Genomic DNA, 24,634 nt, shown 5'->3' with positions numbered 1-24,634 from the left:
CACACAACAACAAGAAGTAGTTGTTTGAGACCGAAACTCCTAGCTAGGGTGGCTAATGATCAGAGATAGTGGGCAATGTCATCCAAAATATCTGGAGTGTGCCAAGTGATCCATAAAAGTTACAGTGCTTTGTGACATTGCACAAAGGAAAGTTCCAGGTTTCCTTTAGAGGACTACTACTCAAAAAAGACAGAAGTACTAGCTCCCCTCTGAGGGAATCTGCTATGATCACTGAAGGGAAGGATTTTTCTACACACCAGTACACCAGTCTCTTAACTATTGAGATCATGTAGGAGCAGAAACCTTCCTGTTCAGGGTACTATCCTAGTATGATCTGGGTAAAAGTTAAGTGCTTTCCTAACATGTAATTTATGCCAAGCTTCTTCCTAAGAAGCCTTGCTTAGAGAAAAGGACAATATTGACCAAGGTCTTGCACTGAAAATGCAGGTGTCTCACATAGCTATGCCTCTGCAGCTACATCTCCTTCTGCTAGCCTCCTTGTAACAACTCACCTCATAAACCACACAGCCCCCCTCCCCAACATGGCCCCTTCTGGGTTGTCAGAGAGTGAGAAGATCAGCAGCAAACGATCCTGCTATTTTTTTTTTGGTGGGTTTTTCGGGCTATGTGGCCAAGTTCTAGTAGAGTTTATTCCTGAGGTTCGCCAACATCTGTGGCCAGCATCCTGCTATTTTTATTTAACTGGATGCACTTCAATAGGTGCTTGCAGTGACCCCTGAGAGTCCCTGGGATGTCCCTGCAGATGATGTCCTTGCAGTGCATTCTGCTACAGGAAAATAGCTGGATTTTCCACCAAAGGAAAATAGAATTTCAACCTACATGATGATAGAAACAGTGAATTGTGTTGTCCTAAGGAAGACTTATCAAAGCTTACTAACAGGAAGTCAGCCATTGTGCCCTGTGGGCAATGAATAACAAAATTAATTTTGGGTGCAAAAGAGATCTCTGTTCTAAAAACCACCTTATTCAGACAAAAGCCCCAAATGACAGCACTCTCAGCTACAAAACCCATCTGGCCTAAGTTATGGCAAGACAAATCTGTTTGGAGTAATGATGCTAAGGGGAACATGTTGTCAATGGTTCAGAGGATGTATCACAAAAATAGTAATGGATACAATAATAACCACAATACAGTTATTAAGTTATATTATTCCCTAACAAATAAAATGTCTCACGTTCAAACACTGAAGATGGCCTTCATTGGAAACCCTCCCACCTGAAGAATCTAAAAAACAAAACGATTCCTCCAAACTGTTGACATCCTGAATTATATTTACCTGAAGTTGTGGGGGACTTGCACCGCTCCAACTCCAATGAAACTGGACCATCTGATAGCTCAGTTAGGCCTGAAAAAGTGGAGTAGGAAAAAAAATCAGTTTCAGTTTGGACTTTATTTCAAAAACCCAATCACTTCAAATATTATGCAGTACAATAAATTCTCCTAAATTATGAATACATGATTTTACCCATAGAGATCTTTCTCAGTAAGGAACATCCTTCTGTTGGGTGGAAGAGGGAGCTGGATTCTAAGTAATCCAGGATGGTGTCCTTGTCATCTTTCCCCTCCCCCCGACAAGGCTGTGGTATCAGACTTCTCCTGCATTCAGCCCTGCCTCTTATGTGATTGCAGCTGCTACAAAACCAGGTGTGTGTGTGTGTGTGTGCGCGTGCTCTAGGAATGTATGATGGATCCACAGGTTCAGAAAAGAACCTTACACATTCTGCACTCTGGGCTGGCTGGAGTTGTCAGAAGTAAGAGAAAGATTCTGCATCATTCTCATGAATCAATATAGGCAACAGAAACCAGATATTTTATGCCGTGCCAGTGCCTAATGACCAGTTATCATTTCCTCTCATTTACTGCTTGTGCAGAATTAAAGATGGGCTGAAGCTACTTCCTTTTGGGGTGGGGTGGGGGGTTGTGCTCTGGATAAAAAATGCAGCAGGATGCTACATGAAAATCTCAGAACCAGACGGCAAGGTTCTTTTCTGATCTCCTTTATCAGCAGTTAGTTTTATTTTCTTGGTTGAGATCCAAATGCCGTTGACATTAGGGGAATGAAAAGTATCACAAAGATTTCTAAGTCTATCTTGGTTTGACCTTCTTCTCTGAGACTCAACAGTGAGAAAGTAAAAGAGAATATACAATATATCGTCCTGCACATCAAAGATATTCAGACAAACAACACCATCACAGCAAAAAGTCAGAGGCAAGGTATGTCTAAAGCTTTGCTTTCTGAGGTGCTCTTCCATGTTTACTTATTATCTGTTAAATGTTAACAAAGAGCCCGTACAGACAGGCCAAAATAAAGCTGCTTCTGGTCACTTTGGAGGTATGCTGTTTAAATGACACACACAGAGACCAGAAGCTGCACTCCAGTCCTTAGGATTGGAGTGTGGCTTTGGTTTGGCTTCTGGCCTCTTACGACACATACATAATTTAAACAGTATACCTCTAAAGTGACCCGAAGCAGTTTTATTTTGGCCTGTCTGTACGGGCTCAAATTTTTCTTGTTAGCATTGGTTGTCTACCAGACTTCCCCTCCTCCCCTGCCTCCACTCTTTTCTTCTTAATTTTTCCTTCCTGTCTCTCCCCATTTTTGACAGTTTTGACTTTCTAAGCAAAGTTCCTGATGGAAGTTTTGAATTTCTGTCTGCAGGCAAAGGGACCTTGTTTAGCTTCTGAAGATGGCTGTCTCATGTAAATATCATCATCCTCACCATCAGCATACCATCACTGCCATCCTACCTACTTCCAGCCCCCTTCTTCATATCCCTGCAGTTAAGGTTAATGTGCTCATATCCCAAACATTGGGTCCTCGTTGGTAGAAACTAATACTGTCCTGTCACCATCACACCCACTCGCTCCATCTCACTGCACACTCTTCTGCAGATGGACTCTCAAAGCTTTCATACACTCCTTTCCTCTTTCTGTGACACTGGCTGATGCCTTCTATGTTGTTTCAAGAATAGTATTGCCACTATAATTTCATGATTATTCTATGAGCACCCTCTGAATAGTTTCTAAACATGCCCTTAAAGTTGCTCTGCCTCAGTTTCCACTTTTGCTAAGGCTTGTGGCCTTAAAGAAGAGGTTTTAGAAATTCCTCATCCCAACCCTCTCTTGACAGGGTCTTAGATTTAGGTGGCCACACCTTGCATTCCTACTGCGGATAACAAAGAGTGAGGATCAAATGAGAGCATTAATGTTACAGCAACTAGGCTAAACTGTGATCAATGGTACCAAAGGCTAAGGGAGCATAAGGGACCAGAGAAATGAACTGAATTATCAGAAGTCTTATTAGAGGACAAAAGCCACAGAGACCTTTGAAGAGGGTTATTTTATCTTTATCACCCATATCAGTATATCAGACTCTCCTAGAAATCCTACTCAAACACACAGACAAACACACAAAGAACTGAACAGATGTTAGTCTTTGTCACACATAGGCTGCCAAGGATTCACAGAAATCCTGGAACTCTGCTAAAAGCCACTTCAGTATGTTCTAATTACCCTTCATTACTCATTAAAAGCTATAAAATTATATACTTTCAATTCTACTTTATGTTGATGCTGTACTTTCAAAATAAATGGCTGGTCAGTCAGTGCTATGCAAATACAGTTTCTGAAGAACCATTTTTCCTGGATTTGAGTGATCTTATCTGAGTGGTAAGATGGTATATTGTGGTACATGTGCATCCACAATGGGCTAACCTCCCAAATTATATACATCGTTTCTGTATTTTTTTTACTGCTTTCCATTTTGTGGTTTGCAAACCACAGCTTTTGCAGTTCATGTGTAACAGCAAACAATGGTTTATCCTTCATTTGGCAATGAAGGGAAGGCGTCCGAACATCACAGAGGGGGGAGGGAGGAGACAGCAAACACAAGGCTCTTCACATTGTACCAAACACACATGAACAGACCCAAAGTGTGGAAAACATGCACAAACATTTTAAACATCCATGTAAACATGTCCTGGAACCATGGATTGGGCTAGTGCTCTCAGGCATATGTCCATACATGTATGTTTAATTTTTAAAAATATTAAGGATGGTCCCACACTTTATGCAGTAGCCCAAGGCTATGTCTGTGGCATGGAGGATCATTTGCTGGTTTCCATACCCTTGCAAATGCCCAGTTTTTATAGCTTCTGACACTTACCATGAAACAGGTAGTAGAATATCCATTGTTTTTATATTAATTTAAATATGCTTCAGCTAATATAGTGTGGTGGAATAATCTACTCCATATTCTCATGGTAGTCCACTTTTTCTTCATTATGTTAAAAGGAAACACAACCAGAGATGAAGATGATGTAATGAACACCACTACCACAACAAAATGTGTTTCACATTTCATCCCAAAGGGGAAAGACAGCATGCAAGCTGAACAAAAACAGATTCACATCACTCACATACCAGTTTTGACCAGGCACCAATCTTGACAAGGCACCATCTTAACAGAAACTTACTCTGGTAGGAAGTACGGATCCGTTTCGTTAAATCAGGATAAAAGTTAGACAGGCCACGCATGCAAAAGTTGTCTGTGGAACATGCCAGAACATCAGCAGCAGGCAGAAGAAAGAGAAAAATATAAAATAATCTAAAGTGGAAGAAAATGATATTGCAACCAGCATCTATTTAGGCCCGGGTGAAGGAGCCTTCACATATGCTTGTGACTTCTGACCTCCTAGTCAGAAGACAAATTGAATAAAGTATGTTAAAGACCAAAAAAAGTGGGATGAATTAGAAAGAAATGACAAGAGAGTGTGAGCATGTTAAAAGTAATATATTTTTAAAGAATAATTTGGAGAGGTTTTTTATTTTAAGTATATATAATTGTGTTACCTTTTTTCAGCAGTCAAAATGTTGCTCTAAAGAGTCACTCAAGATTTCAACCAAGTAATCTGGCTTAATTTAGGATACTTTAAAGCGTTTCTTCAACTGTTGTTGTTATGTGTCTTCAAGTTGACTCTATATGTAATTTTATCAGAGAGAATGTGACTTGCTCAAGATCACCCAGTGAGTTTTTATGGCTGAACAAGGATTCAAACCCTGGCCTCATAGATTCCTAGTCCAACGCCCAAATTACACCACACTGGCCCACCCTATCTTCTACAGTATCTTCTAAATCTATCTTCCATATCTCTTGAATTTTTTCTGCATAACGTTCTAACATTTCATAGATGAAAGCAAATAGATGCAGCTGAACAACCTCTCTGTGTGATCAAAAGAGTATGGCAGGCAATAAGTGGGCAAATGATATTAAAGAAGAAGAATGAATTAAAATATTATTTCAAACAAAGAAACATTGGAATTTAGGTTCGGTGTTTAGAAAAGTGTGAAAAATGAGAAATAGCCAAATCAATAAATATCCTGTGTGTGCATGCATGCAGCATGATTAAAAAGAAACCTAATGTTTTATAACACATTATTTAAAAATTTAATACCTTTATCAGACTCTGCTTAAAATCATCACTTTCTCTCGGATCCACAGCTGTGTACTCTGTACCCTCTGCCCAATGTACATTATATATTGCAAGAAATCCCAGTTTCTCCAGAACACTCATGTAAGCTAAAAGGCTCTCTGTCCAACCTACTTAGGTTGTTGTTAGGACACAAATGAGGGTGTGGGGAAAAATACAATGCAAGGAGATAAAGGGAGGAATTAGTGAATAAAGATATTGCCAGAAAAACAAGATTGGTATAAAGTAAACCTTGCATTCCAGTGGCATCCTATAATGTCTTACTAAGGCTACAATCCTGTTCATACAAACCTAGAAATAAGTCTCTCTGAATTCATTGGGGATTATTTTTAGTAGATACATGCATGATTACTTTAGGGGCATTCACACTAAAAAAAAATTTGTCATAAGGAGATGCAGATCTCCACACTGATGCATATTGAGTTTATTGTTCCCATCTTGTTTTGGGTTCACGAATCTCTTCTGAGTCATTGTAACCCCTTTGTTATTCACACATGCCATCGTTTCAGTTTCAAATGGAGTTGCCTCCATTCCTCTGAACGATACAGAGTGATCTGAATCGATTCAGAAGCTTATTCATACTGCTGAAGATACGGATTGATGTTTTCAGGAAAACTCAGAAAAAACGTGGTATCAAATACCCTGGTTAAGTGGACGTTTGCCGACACCCCCAGATGATTACAACAAATGGACGACAAAGACCTATGAAAATGGCAGGAAAGATCAGCAAAAGAGCAAATGCATTTCAAATCTAAGTAGATGTAAAGTGAGGCACATTAGAGAGGGGGAAGTATCAACTTCATATATACGGTACATTGATGGGGTCTGAGATGCCAGCAGAAGATCCAGGTAAGGGTTCTTGTGTTTGTGGCAGATAGCTCACTGAAAATGTCAACCCAGAGATTGAGAGGGAAAAGCAATTGGCAGGGGGAAATAATAGAAGAATATACAGTTCTGCAAGATATGGAGAAAACAGCTGGGAGAAATTTCTCTTCCTCTCATGATAGTATTATGAACACAGGATCACCCACTGAAATTGAATGGTGGGAGGAGATTCAGAACAGACAAAAGGAGATACTTCTTTATATAGTACACGGTTAAACTATAATTCCCACAAGATGTAGTGATGGCTGTCAACTGGACTAGTTTTTATAAGGTGAGTAGATAATTTAATGCAAAGAAGGCCACAAATGACTTCTAGTTGGATGGCTATTTATCACCTCCATCATCAGAAGAAGCGTATCACTTGCTACGGAACATGAAGTGGAGAACGCAATTGCAGTCATGTCCTCTTTGTGGCCTTTCGATAGGTAGACAGTTGGGCACTGTAGGAACAGAGGCTAGATATAGATAAGCCTTTTGTCTGATACAACAAAGCTCTTACATTTTTATTATAGAAAGTTTAAGAAGCAATCTTTCACCAGACACCAAACCGATCTGTCGCAATCTTTTGCTACTACAAAAGCATCAGTATTTGGCAAGCAGTCAGATATCTATCACATAGTTTTCTCCCAGATAGCATTCAGACATGCATTTCAAACCCATTCCAAAAGCTGCAGGCATTAAGAGGAAAGGCTGTCAAAGATTATTCCAACCATATTTTATTTCCTACCTGCAGTAAATTGTTTGCTTCTACGGGGAGAACGAGGCTGGTGTTGATGCAAATCACTTGATCCATAAAGTTCAAAGCTTCCCATGCTTAGCAGTGTAGTCTTCTGTATAAAATCCACAACAACCAAACCATTGCAGTTTCCAAATGCAACTCTGTGAAAAGAAGCATTCCTCAAGGGCATTGTCTTTTGGTATTATCTCTCCAAAATGGAAATGTGGCAAGAATTGGAACATATTACAATCAAGATGGGATCTCTATTCTCCCTGTTTACATCAGAGGAAGAACTGTTTACCCCTCCAGATGCAGTTGGACTACAACTCCCAATATTCCTCATCCATGCATTCCTAACTATGGTGGCTAGGGCAGCTGTAAGGGACAGTCCAACACTGTCCAAAAAATTTTCACCCTCCCTTCATCTCATTTACAGTGATTCCTAGTCATTTGTTCCTCAGCACTACACTTCACATCTCATTCAGTTCACACAGCAATGTTACCAGTCATGTAGTTCACATGACCTGTTTTATACATACGTGGACACAAGCTCATGCAGACTGATTAATTCATGATTACAGGGGAACAAATTCCAACATGCGGTGCCACTGTATTTCAGCATACAATAAAAGACTAAATACACACACACACATATATACACACAATATCTTACTGCCATGGGCACATCACTACAACAGGGTATAAATGTCATGGCCTATTTAAATTTGTGGGTGTGACCTTTAGTTCTGGAGAGGGGATGGATGGTGGAAGGCTGAGAGACATCACCCCAAATTATCTCAGCAAGGTTTGGATTAAAGGGACACTTTGAAAACAGTGAAGAGGTCCTGACACTGGAGACAGCTTGTATAAATTTAAATACTCAAATGGCTCTTTTTACTATGTGTAGTGGGAACTACTGGGTGCATATTCAGGGCAAAATCCTGATGTGGAAAATTAACTTTCATGTGTAAGACAAATTCTTTCATAATTAGTCTGGAAACATTTGAGACTTCTTCCTCAGATGAATGTGAGGTGCATCTGATGAAAGAGATTCAAGTCCATGAAAGCTCACGCTACTAACAGCTCTTTCTCAAAGAGGCTGCAAAACCTCTTTCGTAAAAAATATTGCTCTGCAGATCTGCAAGTTTTATGACAGCTTCAAACCTGAATCAATCATCTCATCATCATTTGCATCTTTGCAGAGATACTACCACTTCAAGATCAGTGTATATATAATTAATCCCATACTCATCCAAGACAAGTGTGGACTTGGATGAGTATGGGTCAGGGATGAGAGAAATTCTGGCCAGTATCTTGTTCATGACCTCTGGAGGATGGTGCACAAGAAGGTATATAGTACCAGGTGCAGCTTTGTTCCCTCCCCACAACACAGTGGAGATATGCCTTTGCTGCATTCAACCAACACAACCGAGGATGAAGGAGCAGCCCTTGTTCTTGTCAATAGGGCAAAAATGGACACAAAAATGCACCTTGGCTGCACAGCAGAAGCTGAATGGTGATTTGGACCACCACTGCAACTAGCAGTGGTCATGGAACAGAACTACAGTCAAGACCTAGAAAATATATTCAGTTCTCTAAACATAGGGGTAAGGATCCTAGTAGACTATTAAAGAAGACAACTTCTTCTTCCCCAGTTGTACAAGGGTAGCCAGATGACCAATGATATAATAATAATAATAATAATAATAATAATAATAATAATAATAATAATAAATATTTATTTATATCCCGCCTCTTCCGATTGAGGATCGAGGCAGGTAACAAGGAAAATACAATATACAACAATAAAAACAACAAGCCCCACAAAACCCCAACCCAACCCTCCCTCCCAACTATAAAATAAACAGTAAAAAAAAGTTTAAAAAATACATAACAATACATCAAAGTTAAAAACAAATCACAAGTAAGAAAAATAATAAAAGGAGGGGGATTCAATTGGTTTTGGACATCAATTGGGGAAGGCCTGCCAGAAGAGAAAGGTTTTTGTTGCCTTTTTAAAAGCCTTGAGTGAGGATAATTGGCAAATCTCTTCCGGCAGGTCATTCCAAGTTTTTGGAGCGATGACAGAAAAGGACCTCTGGGAGGTCACCACCAGTCTGGTCTTTCTAGATTGTAAAAGGTTTTTCGTGGAGGATCGAGTGTGCAGGAAGGATTGTATGGGAGGAGGTGTTCCTTCAAGTAGACTGGACCCAGGCCATGTAGGGCTTTATAGGTGATTACCAACACCTTGTACTGTGCCCAGAAGCTAATAGGCAGCCAATGTAGTGATTTTAAAATAGGTGTAATAAGGTCGAACTTGGATTTTCTGGCAACCAATCCGGCTGCCATGTTTTCTATCAATTGGAGCTTCCAGATCTGGCACAAAGGTTGCCCCATGTAGAGCGCATTGCAAAAATCAAGACGAGAGGTTAGTAGACCTCTCTCTCTACAGGCTCCTTCCCGTCAGACTTCAAACATGCTCTCATTTCCCCTATTCTGAAAAAACCTTCTCTTGACCCCTCCTCTTTGTCTAGCTATCGTTCGATTTCTCTTCTTCCCTTTCTTTCTAAAGTTTTGGAACGGGTTGTTTATTCTCACTGTCTTGAGTTTCTTGAAGCCAACTCCATTCTTGATCCCTTTCAGTCTGGTTTCCGCCCTAGGCATTCCACAAAGACAGCTCTCACTAAGATCTCCAATGACCTTTTACAGGCCAAGGCTAATGGCCTTTACTCTGTTCTCATTCTTCTTGATCTGTCTGCAGCCTTTGACACCGTTGAGCACTGTCTCCTAGTTGACATACTTTCTGACCTTGGGTTCTCAGACTCTGTTCTCGACTGGTTTAGATCTTATTTGTTTGGCAGATCTTTTGCAGTGGTCGCAGGTGGTCAGACTTCATCCTCTGTTCCCTTATCTGTTGGAGTTCCCCAGGGCTCTGTTCTGGGTCCCCTTCTGTTTTCTCTCTACACACTGTTCTTAGGTAAACTCATTAGCTCTTTTGGTTTTTCCTACCATCTGTATGCCGATGACACCCAGCTGTATCTTTCCGCCCCTGACCTTTCTCCAATGCTTCAACAACAAGTCTCGTCCTGCCTCACAGCTGTCTCGCAGTGGATGCGCCATCGGCGTTTGAAGCTCAACATGTCCAAGACGGAGCTTCTTGTCTTTCCTCCTAAGCCCACCCTTCAACACTCCTTTTCTGTCTCTGTGGACAACATTTCTATTCAACCAGTCCAGCAAGCCCGCAGTCTTGGTTTTATCTTTGACTCTTCTCTGTCGTGTATCCCTCAGATCCAGACCACAGCCAAGGCTTGTAGATTCTTTTTGTACAACATTGCCAAAATCCGACCATATCTCTCCACCTCTACTGCCAAGATCCTGGTCCATGCCCTAGTGATCTCATGACGTGATTACTGTAACATCCTCCTGGCTGGGCTTCCTCTTTCTCACCTCCGTCCTCTAATTTCTGTCCAGCATTCAGCTGCACGCATTATCATATCCACCCACCGCTCTGACCACATCTCTCCTGTGTTGGCATCCCTTCACTGGCTCCCCCTTCCTTTCCGCATTCAGTATAAGCTCCTGCTATCAATGTTTAAAGCCCTCCATGGGCTGGCCCCTCCTTACTTATCAGACCTTATTTCTCCTCACCTTCCCACTGGGGCCCTCCGTTCTGGTAGTCAAGGTCTGCTGTCCCAGCCCAGGATTACCTCTGCCCCATCTAGGATTTGCCCCTTTTCATTCACTGCCTCTCACTCCTGGAACCTTCTTCCCCCGCGAGCAAGAGCCATCACTTCTTTAACCAGCTTCAAAAAGGAGTTGAAGACCATCCTGTTCAGAGAAGCGTTTCCAGGCATTGCATAACTGTCACTTGCTATTTGATGTTTCTTTGTTGTCTGTTTTATTGAATCATTTCCTGTATTGCTATGTATTTTATATGTATTATCCTACTAGAAAGGCCCCTTCCCCTCCACCACTCCCTTCTCCTTTTGTGTCGTGTCTTTTTAGATTGTAAGCCTGAGGGCAGGGAACCATCCAATTAAAAAGATTGTATGTACAGTGCTGTGTAAATTTACAGCGCTTTATAAATAAAGGTTAATAATAATAATAATAATAATAATAATAGAGCATGTACGACCATTTCTAAGTCCCGCTGCTCCAGATAGGGGCGCAATTGGCGTATCAGCCAAAGCTGATAACAGGCACTCCTGGCTGTCGCATCAATCTGAGAAGACAGTTGAAGCGACGAATCCAGGAGCATCTGCAAGCTGTGGACGCAGTCTTTCAGGGGAAGTGTAACCCCATCTAGAACTGGCGAACTTATCTCCATAACCAGATTGGGGTTACCTATTACAAGTACCTCCATTTTATTTGGATTTGGATATGCTACAGAGGTGCACCCAAGTGCCATCTAGCTTCCATAGTGCAGCTGGGGATGCAGGAATAATGTTCTCCATTAGGCTAGTGGAATCTTAATCCATCTTTGGAGACCTGAAAATATTTTCTAGCAATCCCTCCTCCAGTGTTGGTTTTTGTCATGTTAATTACATACTTTCAAGTGTGCTTAATTCAATTTATGTTTAATATATCTTGCCTAGTTTTGAATTCTCATGAAACGTTTCAGTTGCCTAAATGGTGCATTAAATATTTTTAAAATACACCATCTACCTTAATATAAAAACAAAAATAAAGTATAAAATAAGGATATAAGCTACATTATTGCAGCCCTACATTGCCACACTAATGAAACAATTCAAGAATGAAATCTGATTCTTGGCACTTCTACAAAAGATAAAGCTGTGCTGGCTCACATAACTTGGACAGGGAAAGAATGGTATGATATTGCATAAGGCTTTGATGAGAACTAGCTCTGTAAAAGAAAGTAATGTAACCACTACCTTCAATTCCTATAAAATTCATCACCACACTCTTGGGTTCTCATTTAGTATTCTACTTTGAAGCTTACAGATTGAGATAAAGTTTATTTTTTCATACAGAGAGACAAGGGACTCCCCTCCCCTCAAAAAATTCAATGTTTTAATGGTCCTGGGATTCTTACATAGGTGTATGGAAAACTTTCACCTGCAACAAACAAACAAAGAAACGACAACAACAACAATAAAAAAGTCCCATCAAGGGAAATACAAAATTATAGGGATTTACTTGAACTACATTTTTTTTAGTTTTTTAAAATCTCTGTCCAGTCAATTATAAATTAAATATTATGACAGTAAGAGGCCCTGTGTACAACTGCTTGTTATACTCAGCGCCAGTTTAAACACCATACAATCAACTGTTTTCTACTCCTCGAAAAAGAAGCTTTCTACTCTTTTCCAGTTTTTAATATATTTACCCTAGAAGAATAGCTTAGAAATAATGCATTAAAAATTATTACGCTACTTTGAAGAGTAACATCAAACACTGCTTTTCCAAAATAATGCCACTCATTAATCATGCTGGAAATGAAAATGCTGAGAAAGGACATTTTGAAGGGATTTGTTTCCTGCAAATTTTAGGCCTTTTAAAAATATTTTTTAAAGGAAAAATTAAAAATAGCTTAAAAGCCATGTATAATATACAGAGAAAAACAGCAATGAGGGAAATAACTCTAATGATTCCTTTGAAAAAATAATTTTCTAATTTTCCGCAAGCCTGTGCAAATACACTTAGAATTAAGATCATAAAATTATAGAATCATACAGTTGGAAGAGACCACAAGGACTATCTAGTCCAACCCCCTGCCATGCAGGAACTCACAATCAAAGCATCCCTGACAAATGGCCATCCAGCCTCTGCTTAAAGACCTCCAAGGAAGGAGACTCCACTATACATTCAGGGAGTGTGTCCTTACTGTTAGGAAGTTCCTCCTAATGTTGAGATGGAATCTCTTTTCCTTTAGCTTGCATCCATTGTTCCATGTTCTAGTTTCTGGAGCAACAGAAAACAGGCTTGCTCTCTCCTCAATATGACATCCATTCAAATATTTAAACAGGACTATCATATCACCTCTTAGCATTCTCTTCTCCAGGCTAAACATCCCCAGCTCCCTAAGTCTTTCCTCATAGGGCATGGTTTCCAGACGCTTCACCATTTTAGTCGCCCTCCTTTGGACCCGCTCCAGTTTCTCAACATCCTTTTTGAATTGTGGTGCCCAGAACTGGACACAGTATTCCAGGTGGGGCCTGACCAAAGCAGAATAGAGTGGCACTATTACTTCCCTTGATTTAGACACTATACTTCTATTGATGCGGTCTAAAATTGCACTGACCTTTTTAGCTGCCACATCGCACCGTTGACTTATGCTTAACTTAGACTCCTAGATCCCTTTCACATGTAGTTTCCTTAAGCCAGGTGTCCCCCATCCTGTATCTATGCATTTTGTTTTTCTGCTCTAAGTGCAGTACCTTACGTTTTTCTTTGTTGAGTATCATTTTGTTAGCTTTGGCCCAGATGTTTCTATATGCATTATTCAGGGACATTATGAATCAATAGTCACTGGGGGTGTGTAGACTGCACCGGGAGACACCCCAAGAAGGGGGGTGACACGTGGTCAACCCCCCCATTCTCCCGCTTTGTCCACTGCATGCGCCATGCAATCCCGAGTGTGTGCACCTCTCTCTCCACTCGCATACATACCTCTGTCTACAAACCTGTGCACAGCTCCTTTGTCCCTGCACGTGAGAGGGAGCATGTGCTGTCCCTGGAAGCCCTGCCCCCAGAAGTCCCACCCAGAAGCCCTGCTCCTAGAAGTCCCATCCCCTACACAAGGTGACACGCGGTGCAGAAATGCTATGGCTATGAATACTAGAAAAGTCTAAATACAAAATATTTTAATTTGGTGCTCAAACATTAAACAAATAAGAACAATTAACTTATAATAGCCACCAGCACAGTTAATGGTTAGGATGTTTTACCAGTTTCCCCTTGAACTGTTGCAAATGCTCACAGAATGTAAGCTGAATTTACTTATACTGCTGTAATACTTCTTGCTGTACAGCTTTTAAAACTTATTAGTTCAGAGCCCACTATCTCTTTGTATAAATGTTGCTCCTTCATGAGCAGAATAAGTTGCCCCCCCCCCAATATCCTCAGATTCTTTATCCAGAAAGTCAACCATCCACGGCTTGAAAATATTCCAAAAATATATAAATCCTCAAAAGCAAACCTTGATTTTGCCATTTTATATAAGGCAAACAATTTTACTATGCCATTATGTTTAATGGGACTTGAGCATCTATGGATTTTGTTATCCATGGGGGTCCTGGAACCAAATCCCAGCAGATAGCAAGGGCCCACTGTATTTGAATGAGACTGGAACCTGGCTTGTATGTGACCACTTATTAATGATGCAAGTAATACATAACTCACCTGTCAGAAAAGTAAAAGTAGAACCCACTAAGGAAGAAGGGTACTGCAGCACAACTAAGGGGAGATGCAGAACCTCGGTTCCCAACTGTTAATGCTACTTTTAATCAGCGAACACATCCAGTTACTCATCCTAAGACTAATTACCATATATACTCGACTATAAGTCGACTTCATGTATAAGTCGAGGACAGGTTTAGGGGCCAAATTTATGGATTTTGATGTGATCTGTGCATAATTCAAGGGTAAAACTTAGGCTCATGTAACAAAGGATGTAAAGGACAAAGAAGAGGAAAACAATGTCAAAGGATTTACAAAATTCCAGCAGGCATAACTGTGCTCACACTAAAGGCTGGATGGATGAGAGAGCAGAAGGGGGTCAATGATTCCAGGAGAGGATTACACTCTTGCTTTTCATCAGGGTATGAGTCCTTTTTAAATAAGAGTTAAAGTACAGTACTTATATTGACCCATGGATAAGTTGACTCAGGCTTTTTAGGTCAATTTTTGACTACAATTTCTAGACTTATATATGAGTATACAAAGTTTCTGATTTTGTATCCCGTTCAGAGACTTTCTCTCAATAATTCTTCTGCTTTGTAGGAATATGTTGCATCTTGATTCTTTTATCAGGAGCTTTCATTCCCATAAGCCATCATCATTTTGGGTAATGCCAGGAATATGTTCCCCAATAACCCTTGATAAATGCAAATATACATAGGCTTGCCACCTATGTGATACTTTTGCATTCATTAGTTATGAGCTTTTGATACACAATAATAATGTACTGGACAATCACTTTAATCTTGGAATCGGGTATTTCCTTGGATTGATTTATTTCCTTGGGTTAATTATTTCTGGTTTTACATATATTGTGTTCTTTGACTGGTACTGTAATTATCAATGGCTACAAACAAGCAAAGAGAACTGGATGGATTACTTTACAGTCATTTTTTATTCTCACATGCCTGGCTGGGTGTAATAAGGGTGGATTAGAAACATACACACATCCATGAGTGATGCACTGAAAAAGACATGGGGATCTTTCATGTCAGTCTTTAAGTGTAAGTAAGGTACCCCAACCATACTGGCACAAATTTTTCGATGCAATGTAACCTATTACCTGAAAATATATTGTTTTAACTTACAATCCATATGCTGAGTTTGCAGCTAGGCTGGTTATTTGCTGGGGAGGATCTCCATCAGTCCACACCAACTGAATAACAAGGTCTGCTTGGTAACCAGGAGGCATCCTCACAGGACGTGTCTTAACACTAAGGATTAAAAGGGAAATTGAAATCAGTATGACTAGGCAATTAAAGTAGAAACGATTTCATGCATGATAAAACGATCTGGAGAGAAGTAGATGTTACATAACTGCAAGAGAAGGGAAGAAACCTTAGAGGGTACCTAGGAGGGGGGGGGGGGGAGGAATTATGGTCCTGTCTTCTACACTGATGTTCTGATCTGCAGCTACTCTCCCTCTCCACCTCAGAAACAACTTTTTCCTGTTTAAATAGAGCCCTCATAGTAACAATACATGTAAGACAATAGTACATCGTCTAGTTTGATACTTAAGACAAGGTTTAAATAGAATGACTGAACTCTTAAATATGACCTATATGCATCCACAGAAGTGTCCTTTTCTCTCAAAGCATACCCATGTTACGAGTTACTGTATGCAAGACTGAACCTGAACTGATCTCTAGAGAAATCAGATTGATGTTTTCTGTATTTGATCCATTATGAAAGATTATATGACTACATGAATCTCTGTGCTCTCATCTAAAAGCACAAAGATTTTGTAAGGTTGAATACAGTCAGTGTCATTTTGTAATCAAGTTAATTTCAGGACAATGTACGTTTTGTTTCTTTCACCTACACATATGTAAGATCGTTTTATGCCTTCGTTTTAATCCTTTTTATAAATTGGACATAAAATATTCCAGCAATTTTACTCTGACTTTTATATTGTTTCTGTTCATCATTTAGGGATGGCCACATTTTAAGAACTTGTGAGTAAGATCTGAACTAGGTTTTATAAGAAAGATTTAGCTACATCAAGCACTCTGTTTCTTGATCTTTATTGTTATCTGCTATATATTCCATTTTTTTTTTGTTTCTTTATAATAATCTACGGTAAAACAGAGTTCCTATAGTTTCCATTTCAGTACTGTTCAAGTAAAGACATTGGGACACTGATTTAAGTTATATCACTAAGCTACATAGAAATACTGAGCATAATTTATTTGGATATTATTCATATGGAACTATCAAAGGATGTGAGAAGTTTTGCAGCATAAGTAGAAAATATAGTTTTTGTGGGTTTTTCGAGCTATGTGGCCATGTTCTAGAAGAGTTTATTCCTGATGTTTCGCCAGCATCTGTGGCTGGCATCTTCTCGTTCACATAGCCCAAAAAACCCACAAAAAACTATGGATGCTGGCCATGAAAGCCTTCGACTTCATGTAAGTAGAAAGGTTTCTGCTTACCTTAAGGTTTCTATATCCTATGCTTTAACAGAGAAAAGACTAAAGAGGGAAAAACAAGATTTTCAAAAAAGCTAAAATTCCTTACCTGAGACATGGGATACTATCCTTCACCATTCCTTCAGATGCTACAGTATTTGTACTGCCTGAGAGGTCTTTTAAAGATGAAAGGTGAGAGGAGGCATTTGAAAATGGAAGAATCACTTCTGCCTCAGGACTAATGTTATCTTCTATGTCACTTTGAAGTTGCACCTCTAAAGACTTGAGAGAAAGAGGTTTAAAAACAAGGTTATTTTGTGAAATAAGAATAAAAATAAATAGGAATCAAATTCAGTAGTTCTAGGAAACAGGTTTACAGGCTGTTTCCCTTATTCAAACCGCTTGGAACTAGATGTGTTCTGGATTTTGGATTTTTCAGATTCTGGAATATTTGCATATTCTTAATGAGGTATCTTGGAGATGGGACCCATGCCTAAACATAAATTCATTTATGTTTCATATCCTGGTGATAATTTTATACACAATATTTTAAACAAAGTTTTTGTACACTGAACTCTAAGAAAGCAAAGGTGTCACTATCTCAGCCACCCATTTAATAATTTTGGATTTTGAAATTCTAACCTGCACATGCAAAACAAGAAGTAGTACAGGTACAGTTTGACCCTATATATGCTTACTCAGAAGCAAGACCCAGCGAGTTCAGTGAAAATTTCTTCTAAGTAACAATAAGATTGCAGCTTTAGAAACTCAATGCCCAGAAAGGGCTCATTAAGGGGAAGAATAAGGAGGATGAAGGAACGGGGAAAAACAATTAAGATAAGATTAGATAAAATTCAAAATAATAAAAATATAAATGATGGGAAGAAAATCTTGAAATGTAGATCAGATTTGACTTCATAAACATAAACCTGAAATTCATAATGTATTTGAAACTTTTTATCAAGATACGTAATTCACATAATTTGTTTCTTGGAAGTTTTCTACCAGCAATGCTATAAATCTCAGGAACAGAACAGACATGTAGCCTACTTCTGTCTATAGTTTCTTGTCTGATCCTTTGTGCAGTGACACATACAGGCTCTTTACCTTTGCAAAGAACTATTCAGGAAACTTCTCCATCTAGGATAAAGTTTTGACTGAAGCCACTTCTAAGCCTGTCATTCTTATGCTCAAGAGTTATGGCTCCCATCTTCCCTTTCTCTTCAAACTTCCCATCAACATGATAACCAACATGACAATGTTTTTGTTTCCCAAATATTCTTTCTGTCTCTACTGAAGTACAGTAGCTGAGTAGCTTCTGTAGATCACACCTGAACAACTACTGTTAGAAGCAAGCAATCAAGCAGTCTTCACAATCTGTCTGCAGTTTCCCATATGGAATAGGCCAGCAGTTTTACTTACTGGAGCTGGAGCAGTTGTCAATATGAAGCCAACACATGCATAATAGTTATCCCAGAACAAAGCAGATGGAGAAGCATCAGGCCCGATTCAGTCATGGAGACAATACTAGCAGATAAAAACTGAGGACCAAGACTACATGGGACCTCCTCAGGGGTTGGTCACCACCACTTCTGTACTGTCTCTAGGATGGGAAACTTTGCCAGCTTGAAGCAACAATAGCGTGTCCAGAGGAGGACAACCAAAATGGTGAAGGGTCTGGAAACCATGCCCTACAACTTAGGGAGCTGGGTATGTTTAGTCTGGAAAAGAGAAGGTTAAGAAGAGATAGAATAGCCCTGTTTAAGTATTTGATGAGGTGTCATACTGAGGATGGAGCAAGCTTGTTTTTTGCTGCTTCAGAGAATAGGACCCGGAACAATAGATTAAAACCACAGGAAGAGATTCCACCTCAACATTAGGAGGAACGTCCTGACAGTGAGAGCTGTTCGACAGTGGAACACATTCCCTCGGAGTGTGGTGGAATCTCCTTTTTTGGAGGTCTTTAAACAGAGGCTGGATGACCATCTGTCGGGGGTGCTTTGATTGTGAATTCCTGCATGGCAGGGGGGTTGGACTGGACGGCCCTTGTGGTCTCTTCCAACTCTATGATTCTATGATAATATTAACACCCAACATGATAAATGAAGAGTTTGTGACTGCCCGTGCTTTCTATGGAACCCTCCATAGGAAAGCCTCATGATCTTTCTGAAGCTCACAGATCTGTCCAAGTAGAACCCCTGTTCCTGGTGAACATTTAAGGTACATGGTGAAGAGTCCATGCAACTGACAGGCTAAGGAAGAAACCAGAATAACAATAACTTGATCAAAATAAAACAAACAGACTATATAAGAGAGAAGTAAAATGTCAAGTCTGAAGACATGTACAGGCACAAGGATGTTGAATCATGCTGAGCATACTCCATTTGCTTTCTCTCTTATTAAAGGTAAAAGCTAACAGAAACAAGATCTTCCAGGACAAAAGCTTTAAAAAAAAGTTTTGCAAGTGTATGAATTGTGCTACTACAATATATAAATTCCATGAAGGGGACAGGGGATACATTTGGGTTAGTTGTTTTATGAAGTGTTTAATTTTGGGAGGCAATATCTTGGAACAACTATCAACTTCCATAGCAGAAATCACACCTAAAATTGTATTAAATGATAGAGTTTGCGAACTTCTGCTTTGAAAAGAGACTAACTCAAAAAAAAATGAGCAGGTCCTTCTATGTTAGTGCATGACTGTGTAATACATTTGCCAAAGTTTTTTCATTTTGCTATACAGGATGTCCTTATTGATATTTTGTGGGTGACCTGCAGAACTACTTTAGAAAATAAGCATGGCATGACTCCAATTCTAAGATAGCTGACAACCCTGCCCTACTGAAGTAGCTCCTGCATTTTCTATTCATGCTTTTCCAATTATATTCACTAAAGGGAGTATCCCAACAGTAGCAAGGAGGCTCACTGCACACACCACCAGGAAATATTTATAGATGCTCTGAGGACCTCTGAATAACATATCAATCAAAACACTGTTTTATCCCACAAGGTAGAAAGCAATAGACCTCGCTCTACACATGATATTCCACTTCAAGCACTACAGTATTAGGCTCAGTTCAGGGAGGTATTCCTCATTTGCTCAAATAATAGGCCACAACAAGTCTGTGGTGATATGTGACAACATTCTGTTGACCCCTCCTCTTTGTCTAGCTATCGTCCGATTTCTCTTCTCCCCTTTCTTTCTAAGGTTTTGGAACGGGTTGTCTATTCACGCTGTCTTGAGTTTCTCGAAGCCAACTCCATTCTCGATCCCTTTCAGTCTGGTTTCCGCCCAAAGCATTCTACAGAGACAGCTCTCACTAAGATCTCGAATGACCTTTTACAGGCCAAGGCTAATGGCCTTTACTCTGTTCTCATCCTTCTTGATCTGTCTGCAGCCTTTGACACCGTTGATCACTGTCTCCTAATTGACATACTCTCTGACCTTGGGTTCTCAGACTCTGTTCTCGACTGGTTTAGATCTTACTTGTCTGGCAGATCTTTTGCAGTGGTTGCAGGAGGTCAGACTTCATCTCCTGTTCCCTTATCTGTTGGAGTTCCCCAGGGCTCTGTTCTGGGTCCCCTTCTGTTTTCTCTCTACACACTGTCCTTAGGAAAACTCATCAGCTCTTTTGGTTTTTCCTACCATCTGTATGCCGATGACACCCAGCTGTATCTTTCCACCCCTGACCTTTCTCCAAGGCTTGAACAGCAAGTTTCGTCTTGCCTCACAGCTGTCTCGCAGTGGATGCGCCATCGGCGTTTGAAGCTCAACATGTCCAAGACGGAGCTTCTTGTCTTTCCTCCTAAGCCCAACCTTCAACACTCCTTTTCTGTCTCTGTGGACAACATTTCCATTCAACCAGTCCAGCAAGCCCGCAGTCTTGGCTTTATCTTTGACTCTTCTCTGTCGTGTATCCCTCAGATCCAGACCACAGCCAAGGCTTGTAGATTCTTTTTGTACAATATTGCCAAAATCCGACCATATCTCTCCGCTTCTACTGCCAAGATCCTGGTCCATGCCCTAGTGATCTCACGACTTGATTACTGTAATGTCCTCCTGGCTGGGCTTCCTTTTTCTCACCTCCGTCCTTTAATCTCTGTCCAGCATTCAGCTGCACGCATTATCACTTCCACCCACTGCTCTGACCACATCTCTCCTGTGTTGGCATCCCTTCACTGGCTCCCTCTCCCTTTCCGCATTCAGTATAAGCTCCTGCTGTCGACATTCAAAGCCCTCCATGGACTGGCCCCTCCTTACTTATCAGACCTTCTTTCTCCTCACCTTCCCACCAGGGCCCTCCGTTCTGGCAGTCAAGGTTTCCTGTCTCAGCCCAGGATTTCCTCTGCCCCAACTAGGATTCGCCCCTTTTCACTTGCTGCCCCCCACTCCTGGAACCTTCTTCCTCCACAAGCAAGAGCCATCACTTCATTAACCAGCTTCAAAACGGAGTTGAAAACCATCCTATTCAGAGAAGCCTTCCCAGGCATCGCATAATTGTCGCTTACTATCTGATGTTCTGTTGTTGGCTGTTTATCGATCCATTTCCTGTATTGCTATGTACTGTATATGCATTATCCTACTTGTGAGTATGTATTTTCCCTGGATAATGATTAACCTTCCATTTTGAAGCCAAGCCCTCCCTTCAGTCCATCTGCCTTGGTCCAGGCCTTGGAGGTTGAGAGGAACTGCTGGACCTCTTACCCTTTCCCGTCACCACTCCCTTCTCCTTCTGTGTTATGTCTTTTTAGATTGTAAGCCTGAGGGCAGGGAACCGTCTAACTAAAAGGATTGCATGTACAGCGCTGTGTAAATTTACAGCGCTTCATAAATAAAGGTTAATAATAATAATAATAATACATGATGGTAAAAAGTGTTTAGCACAGAGTGAGCAGTTCCAAGGAACTGATATGGAGGTTTATCACCATAGGAGAGTGGGGCACCGCTGTGCATATGTTTGTAGGAGCCACCTAGATGTATCATTTATAACCATGACCAAAGGACTGAAGGGAAGAAATGAAAGAAAGTTGTGAAGATCCACCCACTTCAGTGATCAAGCAATCCTGGAAGCAAAGTTAACAGTTTGGACTGAGGAGCTGGAACTTTGGGGAAACTCTGAACAAAGAAGTGCTACAACAGTTTCATGCATAAATATGTGGGTGAAGTGGCTGCCATATATCTGTAAATCTCTGCACTTGAAGCACCTTCATACTTTGAACACCCAAAAACAATGATGTAAACAGCCTGAAATAAGTGTCAAGAAAGAGTGTCTGGCTGATGACTGATTGTTGTTGTTATCCACCCTTGAGTCGATCTCGATCCATGGAGACCCTGTAGGTGAAACATCTCCAAGACTCCCTATGCTCCACTGCTCTGCTCATGTCCTGAAAATTCATACCCATGACCTCCTTAATAGAGTACATCCATCTAGCATGTGGCCTTCCTCTCTTACTGCTTCCCTCTACTTTTCCTAGTATTATTCTTTTTTCCAGTGAGTCATGCCTCCTCATGATGTGGCCAAAGTACAACAGCCTCAGTATAGTCATATTGGCTTCCAGAGCGATTACTGGTTTGATCTGCTCTAGGACCCATTACTGCCCCAATAAACTAAAATTTGTGGTATAGGTTTTTTTCTGGTCTAAAGCAAATTTCCCCTGAAGCTACTTCTCAGACAACTGACTGGGAAGGCGGAATCACACCATACAATTAGAGCAAGTTTCTCATTCTGAAAGGAGCTCTGCAGAATCCATGTGTGAAATTGCACAGAAAAACATGAAGAAGAGCAGAAAATCCAGGAAATATATTGTTGTCACAAGTGTTCTGTGGCTTAGATTTTGAAAATGAGCATTATTTTGTAGCATCAAATTAATCAAACTGGTTCGAAACCAGTTTGTACTGAGATTCTTCTCACACAGCTAGTTAATTTGATTGGCATAAAGTAGGTTTATCACATGTTTCAGTTTATGAGTAACAATGTATTAAGAAACAAGAAAATGATCATCTATGGCCTGAAACAGATGGGCCAAAAAGAGCGGCTTCCAGCTGTTTCGGGGACGTAGCATCCAGATGACGCACTCTCCTGGATCGGTGAAAGTTTGCTCCTTGCCAGCGGCCTGTTTGGGACAGCCTCCGTGGCCCGCTTTCAGAGCAGGCCATGTGGTTGCTGTGGTCCATGGCAGATTGGGGGTGGAGTGACCAGAGGCCACTCCAAACTGCCTGTCTGCTTCACCCCTATTTTAGTGTTTTGTTTCAAATGATAAGGCTTAGCTGCTTATCTAATGTAACCATTATCATTACTTGATTGGAACATACTTTTCACTTTTTCTGTTAAATCTATTTATATGCTAATTTGGAATTTTAACCACATTTAAAAAGTAGAATTTTAGAGAAAGAAAGAAGAAATATAGAAAAATAAAATAGAATTATTTTTTCTTATACATTATTTTGTTATTTTATTATGATCTCAAATATGTGATTTTGATATAAGATATTTTATATATAATTATGTGTACTTTCTTATTACTGTATTTTATTCTGTAAACTTTATTCTATTCAATAAAGCCAAATTTAAAAAGTAGAATTTTAGTTAAGTACATCAAGACATCACAACAGCTAATCAATAATAAAACAAAGGCAAACTTACTGATATTTCAGTATTAACTTCATGTTTGCTGAATCTATAAACAATAACATATGCGGAGACTCCTGCTACACAAAATATTCTACTTTCAGGACACCAGTACATCAGCTGGATGGCAAAAGGATCCTCTTCTACAATTTCTCCTGTTGGTTTTCCTTCCAACTTCTGTTTTTCAAACACCTTTGAGGTTTTCAACTTGTACAACATCTGCAATGTAACTAGAAAATATTGAAGTCACCTACCATATGTCTTCAGAAAAAATATATTCATAATAATTTGTAAAGACATAGTTCCTGTTTTTCTCAGTATGGGAAAATAGCAAGGTGAAATATTGCATTTTGCAATAAAACAGAGTATATCACTAGGATTAGCTGTTCTCTGATTTGGAGGATGTTCAAAGTCTGACTTAAATAATAATAGCAGGACAGACCCCTGATGCCCATGGTTTATTTTGTGGCGCATGGAGAAATAAGCTCTTTTGTTTTAAATAGTTGGGTTTATTGCAGCATTTAAAACAAACAAAAACAAAAAACCCACCCACTGCTGGTATCGGGAACTGATGCTGAAGGACAAGGAATTCACCATTAAGATAGCCAATACAAAAGCACAATATCCCTATGCAAACAAGCCTCTTTCCTTCATCTGGTTTCCTCCTTTTTGTATATTCCTATTTTCAAGGGAAGAAGGAGGCCAGTCAATATCCTTCAAGAATATCCCTTAATCTCCCCTTAAATCAATAGGCAAGACGAAATGCTGACTTGACTCTGCCAAGAAAAGGACGTCCTCCAATGTGAAAGAAAGAAAGATCCCTAAAAACTAGGCAAGATGAGTGACCATGCAGTAAAGATTGGAAATATAAAACTCAGGCAAATAGAGGAGGAACATCTCAAGAGATTGTGCTGTGGAGCATATGGTTATGGAAACAATCAGAGGACAAGTAACCTAGGGCAACCATTCTAAATCAGGTATGGATAAAGAGTTGCTGCTGCTCTTTCTAGAGTGCTCGTCTCAAATTCTTTGGCAGGATTATTACATTATTATTCAAGCAC

The 24,634-nt window shown here is 40.1% G+C and overlaps 1 protein-coding gene across 3 annotated transcripts in view; it reads right to left on the bottom strand.

The window, feature by feature from the left end:
* STXBP5L (syntaxin binding protein 5L) overlaps positions 1–24,634 on the bottom strand; it is an 84,301-nt gene that overhangs the window by 14,393 nt on the left and 45,274 nt on the right. For 2 of the 3 annotated variants that reach the window (XM_042451401.1, XM_042451403.1), the window contains 6 exons: positions 23,589–23,803; positions 17,054–17,226; positions 15,625–15,750; positions 7,124–7,275; positions 4,498–4,569; positions 1,299–1,367 (listed from right to left, as the gene is read on the bottom strand). In XM_042451401.1, the coding sequence (XP_042307335.1) occupies positions 1,299–1,367; positions 4,498–4,569; positions 7,124–7,275; positions 15,625–15,750; positions 17,054–17,226; positions 23,589–23,803 (807 nt within the window). The remainder of the gene's footprint in view (positions 1–1,298; positions 1,368–4,497; positions 4,570–7,123; positions 7,276–15,624; positions 15,751–17,053; positions 17,227–23,588; positions 23,804–24,634) is intronic. The other variant, XM_042451402.1, reaches the window with a different exon arrangement.

The sequence above is a fragment of the Sceloporus undulatus genome, chromosome 2 (genome assembly GCF_019175285.1).
Source record: "Sceloporus undulatus isolate JIND9_A2432 ecotype Alabama chromosome 2, SceUnd_v1.1, whole genome shotgun sequence".
Lineage (NCBI taxonomy): Eukaryota > Metazoa > Chordata > Lepidosauria > Squamata > Phrynosomatidae > Sceloporus > Sceloporus undulatus.
This window is presented reverse-complemented; position numbering and strand designations above follow the sequence as displayed.